Source organism: Sinocyclocheilus rhinocerous, unplaced genomic scaffold (assembly GCF_001515625.1).
Source record: "Sinocyclocheilus rhinocerous isolate Xijiao unplaced genomic scaffold, SAMN03320098_v1.1 scaffold1099, whole genome shotgun sequence".
In the NCBI taxonomy this organism is placed as follows: Eukaryota; Metazoa; Chordata; class Actinopteri; order Cypriniformes; family Cyprinidae; genus Sinocyclocheilus; species Sinocyclocheilus rhinocerous.
This window is the reverse complement of record NW_015634461.1, coordinates 56,350-64,337: the sequence shown is the minus strand read 5'-3', so window position 1 is coordinate 64,337 and position 7,988 is coordinate 56,350. Positions and strand designations below refer to the sequence as shown.

General features: G+C 35.0%; 2 protein-coding genes across 3 annotated transcripts in view; one reads left to right on the top strand and one right to left on the bottom strand.

Moving 5' to 3' along the window:
- Positions 1-4,435, top strand: part of neo1b (neogenin 1b) — a 147,174-nt gene extending 142,739 nt beyond the window's left edge. Inside the window, exons 26-28 of the mRNA XM_016559457.1 lie at positions 1,329-1,481; positions 3,962-4,213; positions 4,290-4,435. Of these exons, the coding sequence (XP_016414943.1) occupies positions 1,329-1,481; positions 3,962-4,213; positions 4,290-4,435 (551 nt within the window). The remainder of the gene's footprint in view (positions 1-1,328; positions 1,482-3,961; positions 4,214-4,289) is intronic.
- Positions 4,436-6,281: 1,846 nt separating this feature from the next.
- The window catches only part of scamp2 (secretory carrier membrane protein 2), a 12,523-nt gene continuing 10,816 nt past the window's right edge, over positions 6,282-7,988 (bottom strand). For both annotated transcript variants that reach the window (XM_016559448.1, XM_016559449.1), the window contains exons 8-9: positions 7,497-7,614; positions 6,282-7,415 (exon numbers count right to left, since the gene is read on the bottom strand). In XM_016559448.1, the coding sequence (XP_016414934.1) occupies positions 7,269-7,415; positions 7,497-7,614 (265 nt within the window). In that variant the 3' untranslated portion in view covers positions 6,282-7,268. The remainder of the gene's footprint in view (positions 7,416-7,496; positions 7,615-7,988) is intronic.

Below are 7,988 nucleotides of genomic sequence, written 5' to 3'. Positions count from 1 at the left end.
CACCGTGTATAAAGTTATTGTTTCTCAAAAGAAAGAGTCGACTCTGAATCAATGAAACGAATCGTTTTTAAAACGAATCCCAAGCCGTTTCATGTTGACGTCAACATGAAACATTAGCATATTGCCCGCCCACTTGTTGCGCATGCGCAGACCCGGGAAAACTTTGTCTGCATGAAAATGCAAATTCATTCTTTGCCACTAGGTGCCGCTTTTGAAGCGGTAATAATAGTGGTTTCCCCGGTAACGCTTTACACAAAGCAGCACTGCGCTCACAAACGCTGCTTTATCAGGCATTACAGGCGTGATCCAATCGAACCAATCACAGCAGATTAGCGTCACGCAAAGGAGGGGTTTGGAAAAATTAATCGTTGATCGAATCGTTTGGGAGTCGTTGTTGAGCAAATAAGGTAAAAATAAATGCACATTATAAGACAATGAAAGTGTTTTTTGACCTTGCATGCATGTCAACCTGTTGTTGGGGACTCCCAAAACCAAAATATGAACCTTTCATAACCCATAGTAGGGGCACTTTAAGACGGCATATATTTGCATATTGCATATATCCTTCCTAGTCAAAGCAGCCTCGTAATACATTCAGATCCGTTTAAAACGGTGGACGATTTTAGAAAAATTATTATAAGTCTAATGCATTCAATCTAACAGTTCAGTCTAATTTTACTAAATATTTGCATTTGCTTTGTATTTATTATGTTTCATACAGTATCATAGAGCAACATACTGAGAATGTTTTTTATTTTATTTATATTTTAGGTCCTATTTTATATGTACATATACATAATTATCGTTAAAACGGTAATAAAATAAAATATTTACCTAAATAAATTTTGCAAATAAAATTAATAAATATAAAGAATTTATTATATAAAATGTATTAAAATTATATAACATTTAATAATTTCATATAAAAATATAAATAAATGGAAATACTTTTCTATTATTATTTATACACTATTGAAACCACTGAAAGCTTAAATCAATAATTTAACCTTTTTTTATTCATTATAGTTATTCATTACCAACTGTTATTTTATTTTGGATTTATTGTTTTGTTTTCAGAACTATGATTTGAATATAGTAAAATCAAAACTACAACTATTTATTTATGTGATGCACACAGTTGCTGCCAATGTAGAGCGTTCCAAATCACTTACTTAAGACGTTGCGTATCATCTAGAATGCTGCCTAAGTAGGGATGCTGTCTATGCAGGCAGAATACAGCAAAGTAGCTCACTAAGTTTTGGAACAGATGTGTTGTGCTGTGTTGTCGTGGCAACCTCACTGTGTGTGTGTGTGTGTTTGTGTCTCAGCTGTGATTAGCGCTCACCCCATCCATTCCCTCGATCATCTTCATCACCATCATCATCACTATCACCTCCCGCCGCGTGGCTACCTTCATCACCAGATCGGCCTGAGAGCGCCTGCCACCCCCAGCACATTCTCAGACAGGCCTCCGTCTGCAGGTGAGACCGCAGGGATGCTGTCAGACGCTATTTATCATGCGCTATTTACATGGTACTTCAAAGGATACACATTAAATAAACATATTACTCAGGTTCTTTGGACATGGTACCATGGTTACTGTGAGTAATGTATCTACTTTAGAGAGCTTTGAGAATAGTTATGATCTTAAAATATTAAAAAGGGTGATTCAGTCTGAACTGCAACTGAGCTGCAGTTCTTGATCTGAGCTGCAACTGAAATCCTATCACAAGTTTTGACCCATCAACTACCATAGGTCACGTAAATGTAATAAAATAATATTAAGGTACTATATATTCAAGTTCTAATCATATTGTTAAAATATAAATATATATATATATATATATATATATAAAGAATTTGGTTCCAAAACGCTATAAATCCATTTTGATTAATTTGAGTGAAAATGTGTTTTCTTTACCAAGAAAGTGGCGAGATGAAAACTACTATTTTCTGTTTCAAACTTTCAAATAGTATCTTTAGGCTATAATAACATTAAAATGTTTCCCCAAAATGCAATAAATCCATTGAATCAATATAAAAGTTATTTCTCATATTGAAACTGTTGAAAATACACAACATGGTTAATCCACAGCCTCTGAACTTCAATACTAATACTAATTAGTCAATACTAATCTTATATGCAGGCACTGGACTAAAAATACATTCAATCAGTCATCGCTCCCAAAATGAATTCAACGGGTCATCTTGTTAATGCTAACTTCAATGATTTTAGCAAATGGCTGCAATATAACAAAGAGTGAAAAATTTAAGGGGGTCTGAATACTTTCCGTACCCACTGTATATATAAAATACAGACTATTTAAATATAACAATATGTTAAAATACTAATTATTAAAATATAGTAAAATGCGGGACTTCAATATTATGTTAATATTTATATAACTATATAGTTAAATGTCTATTTTTATATTTTTAGTATTTTATATTTATAATTTTAATTGGGTAAAATCTAAATTAATTCAATCAATCATACTTCATTGAAACAAAGCAATTTTTGTGCTTTTTTTATATCATGCCTATCTCTATAAAATTATTTTAAATTATCATAAATTTAAATTATAGTAATATATATATTGAGTATATATATATAGAATATATATATACTATATATAGTATTGAGTAACATTTATAATGTATCTACTGTCAGAGTGCCAACACTATCAAACTACCTAACCAAACTTCAGACTACTGACACATGCTTAGTCAGGGGGCAAATTACACAGCAGCCTTTATGGGGTCAGAGAGTGAGAGCAAAAAAACACTTGAGGATTGTATGATCTTTGAATAATAAATGTCTTTAAATGCAAGATATTTAAAGTGTACTTTACCTTAAGTATACTTGCAATAGTTCCACATTAGCATAATCAAATATGCTTCAGGTTATCTTTAGTTGGATTTCATCACTACTTCCAATTTAGCACACTTTATACCAGTTTAGTATAGGCTACTAAAAGTATTTATTTATTTGTAGTATACTTAGCATGAAATAAATAATTTTATTTCAGATACATTTTAGTATATTTATTTTTCACTAGGGTATAGCCAAGATTATAAATAAAGGCTTTAAAAGTATTATTTCATGTTAACTACTGTGTAGCATACTGTGAATGTAGGCTATAGGGTAACATTTGATGTCACACCTTTGCATGATGAGTTTCTTCATCTTATTTTCATGAAATAAAATGCTACAGTATTTAACCTTTCCTTCGGTGAATGATGATTCTGAAAGAAAATGTGCCCGATGTCTTTTTGCTATAATAATGAACGCAACTTTCAAGCATTTGATTGACAGATAAACCTCGCGCTCTTATTTCAAGGTTGTTGTTAATGCTGTGGTTATTTTAACCGTTTCCTTCACACATTCCATTTAACGACATTAAGTTAAAAGGCATTTCTCATTCAATGGAACTGTGCGTATGCTTTTAGACACTTACATTGTTTTGGCTCCGTCCATGCAATAACTGATCAGGCAGTCAATCAAAACTACTGTACTCTAGCAGTACTGTCCACGAGTACTAAGGAGAGATCACACACTGGCTGGTCAAAAACCAGTCAGCGAGAGCTACGAACGGAGCGCGAGCACAATCCTGTGACGTGTGAAGGAGATGTGAGGACACAAACAACGCTGTTCAAGGTCCCCATTCATTTGTGCTTGTAGTAATTTAATGTGTATATTTTAAATCATTTAATCGCTATAGAAATCGCGACTCATTAGATTCTTAGCATTTTAAATCGATCATTGGCAGAAATCAACGATTCACGATTCAAAAATCCACGTTTCAAGATCGATGCATCGGCGATGCATGCTTCGTCAGGGTTTGTAATCGATGCAACGAGAAAACGAGTGAATCGTTACACCCCTAATAAAATTGTATCTCAGAAAAAAAACTTGTGTATATAATATAGTAATTTCCGTGTTTTCTGTGTATGTGTGTAGAATCTGTGAGGAATCAGCCCCCTGCACCTGGACCTCCGGTTGCCCCCGGTCAGCCCAACACTACAGCTGAACTGCAGAAGACCGAGGCGGTGATCAAAGAGGAAGAGCCGCCGAGCATAAACCCACCGACGGCCCACGTTCGGCCCACACACCCGCTCAAGAGCTTCGCTGTGCCAGCCGTCACCGTTTCCGCTCATAACCCGCCCGCCTATGAGACCGCATTACCCAGCACCCCTCTGCTGGCACAGCCAGGTCTGTTTTCAAAGCACCACTGTGGTTGATAGTTTCACATGTTGTGGAGCTCATAGCATGTTCGTCTGTGTTTCAGTGCCCAGCGTGAAGATGGCGTCTATCGGGACACTAAATCGAGTTCGAGCTCCGATGGCAGTAACAGTCCCCAGTGCACCTGACCAATCAGAAACCAGCAAGATGCTGGACATGGTGAGTGCTGGAGACACGTCTCACTTCCTGTAATGTAGAGGTGGACCGCACTGGCACACTGTATTTCAGTAAATGCTTCATCATGAAAACATCTCATCTTCTTATCATTAAAACATTCACAGCAGTGCTATTGTAGTATTATTTATATGCTATTATAGTTTATATTAATATTTTAAATTAGCTTTTAATTTTTGTATTTTCAGTTTTTGATTTTAATTGCCGGTTCTTTTTTGTAATTTTATGTATTATATATTTTGTAGTCCATATATATTTGCAAATTTTGTCAATTTTCATTAGCATTTGAATTTAGTTTTTTTTTAAATCATATGAATTGTAGTAAAATCGCTACATTATTAAAAAATATATATCTTTTTTTTTTATTTAGGAAAGAAGTGTGATGTTCTATTATATTAAAGTTTGAATGCATGTTTAATCACCGTGCTGTTTAGCCAATCCCTTCTCCCAAAGAATGAGCGAAAGAAAATATCAGCGACGAACTCTGCCTTGCTCGTGTACAGTTTCTCACGTCATGAATGTCAATGTGGCTGTAACAAGGTCTGCTTATGAATACAGTTGTTGTTTGTGTTTACAATAATGGGGGAAGATTTAAAAAAAAAAAAAGGAAAAAAAGACACCAAACCATGTTGTATGGCCGGTGTACCGTCAACTGTCATTTGCACTTTTTATATTTTGGATTTGAAATGAATCGCTGATGCCATGTGAAATATGAACATTTTATGTAACAATGATGTCACAAGTAAACGGCTGGTTTCAAAGACATTTAACTGTTGTTTATTTTGTTACATTATTAAATAAGACCATATTTGCATTTTTTTTGATACTTCAGATACTTGTGCTTTTCGGTTCAACGTTCATTGAAGAAAAGTGGAACGATTATTCATTGGAAGTTATTTTACAATGTATTGTTGCTCATTACTTTAATTATCAATGCTGATTTTGTACTCTGCTCATTTCAGACATCTAGAAGGTCACTGATGGATAAAAGGTAGATAAAATAAATCAATGAAAAAGTTATGGACGAATCAAACCGGACCAAATACAAAGCCCTGTGGGACACCGCTGGCTAAAAACAAAGAACATGGGACTTAAGTCTGAAAAAGTGTTGAATTTACATTATTTTATCATCAGTTCGACATTAATCCAGTTACGCAAGCATAATTTGTTCATGTAACTTCATGTTCAGTTATTTCTAAGTGATCCAATTAAGGGGTCTTAATGTGTTATGATTTATTCAGTTTCATATTTTTTGTCACAATGCTAAATTGTAATATTGTATCATTTGCTAATTAACTATTAGCTAGCAACAGCACACTGGCAAACTAAACACTAAGCATTAAATGCCCTTGAGTAAAGCAGGTTTCTAAATGGCAACAACTAAACATTAAACACTCAAGTCACCCATCATTTTGCTTAAAAACACAATACGTAATTTCAACATTTTTGCTATATATTTTAAGTTCCATGCACAGCATGCTGGGAACTACAGTGTTAGTTGTCAACCGCAAAACAAGTGCTGTTGAACCTACTTTCGCCTACATAATTTAAACTAGTAGACTGCACATTTTATAGAACTACGTTTATTGAAATCAGTCAAGTTTGGAAGAAAAACTATTCTGTTGTGTAGCTCTCAAATAATATTATTGAGCAAATTGGACAATCTATGTTTTCCCAAGTTTTTTTTTTTTAAGTGTATCTACAACCTAATAAAGGATATCTGAAATTCCTTGTGTTTGATATGATCACACGACTAAGAATTCTGCTCGAAATGCACTGCATTTGCTTGAATACCATAAATAAAAAGGACTCGGACAAAATTTGTTAATCAGAAAAATTTAATTTGCTCAAAAAAAAAACAAAAAAAAAGTACTTACACTGTTGAAAAATATCTTCTGATCTCATCTGACAAAATTATATAACCCTTTCCAGAAAGTGGCATTTTGTATGGCAAACCATTTTACCCATTTGTTTCAAAAGTTAGGGCTTTCTAAAGCTAAAAAATCACCCAAGTAAATTTAAGTCTGAGTACTAATCAAACTATTTTGATTTGACTGTTTACAATCAGTAGCCTAAAATAAGCTCGTACACATGGGAGGAAAAAACATTGCTCTACACGGTTATCAAAAAAACACACCCAATGCAAAAAGCTACATCCCACCTTCAGTCTTATGATTAAGACAATAACAGTAATGTTCTCTGTGTCCGTCAAGATTCCGAGGTTGTCAAGATTCTAATTATGCAAACATGGCCATGCCTCCACAGAATTCTGGGCGCATATCATTATTTTTTGGCACTAATACGGAATGCAGAATGTTTTCAGGAAATCAAATGATATAGGAATGAAAGCTTTCATTTACAACTCCATAATCTATAATCGTGACGCTAAGCACTTTTCCACGTCAAAGACAGTTTTTGCGCTGGCGTGGATTTAAGCGTACGCACACTCTAAGATCAAATCTGAGCGTATGCACGCTTTATAAATGAGGCCCCTAGACTCTCATGACATACACATATAAGGTTGAGATCCTTCATGATCATTTTTTTTAATTTAAAGAGACTCCTGTACCACTATGGACGACGGGGAAATATTAAATTACTTTATATACAGCATAACCAAGGTCAAAAAGGATACAGGACACAATTTCTGGACACATACAAATATACAAACACACTGATGAACTTCATACCTTTTGCTTCCAAACAAAAAAATAAACACGAAAGTAGTGCCTCTGCAGTCCAAATCGAGATCCAGAACCAAAGCAGGTGAGCGGAGCTGGGCTTTGGGTTCTGTGTGGGCCGCTGGAACAGTGAGGGAAGAGATGCAGGATCTCAGTGGTGCTTTCTGGTTCTAGTTCCTCTGCAGAGAGCTTTGGGCGGCTGTGGTGGCTGCGTTGGCGGCTGCGGTCTGGAAGGTGCGGTTCGTGATGACGCCTTGGGAGAATTCCTGCTGTGCCTTCTGGAAATTGGCGCCGGTGCGACGGTAGTGGGAATGAACCTGGGAAAGAATCGCACCAATGACCCAAGAATCCAAACCAAAGATCCACAGGTTTTCACTCAGAAATCGTGAGCTACCTACCATTTTCAGTAAAACGACCGACAGTGCAGCAGTGGCCGTGAAGAAGGCCGCCACCACCATCATGATGACACCCACCGCTTTGTTTTTGCCAATCGCTGCTATGGCACTAATCCAGCCACTGTAATTAAATGAACATCGATTAACCAATTTTATGTTAGTTCCTTCTAAATGATGCAGTGTTACGACAAATGTGTGCATATAAAAGAATATTCTAGGAAGTCTATAAATTTTTTAGGAGTGCATACATTTTTTGCATTCACTTTTATAATATACTATTTATTTGATTTTGAACAAATTTCTAAATACTGAAAGACAACTGTGTGTGGGTGTGTGTGTGTGTGTGTGTGCATGCGTGCGTGTATATAAATTTTTTATATTACATTTTATGTATATATATATATATATATATATATATACATATATACACACACACACACACATTTTTTTTATATACGTCTCATATTACAATAGGTTTATAATATATATGTCATT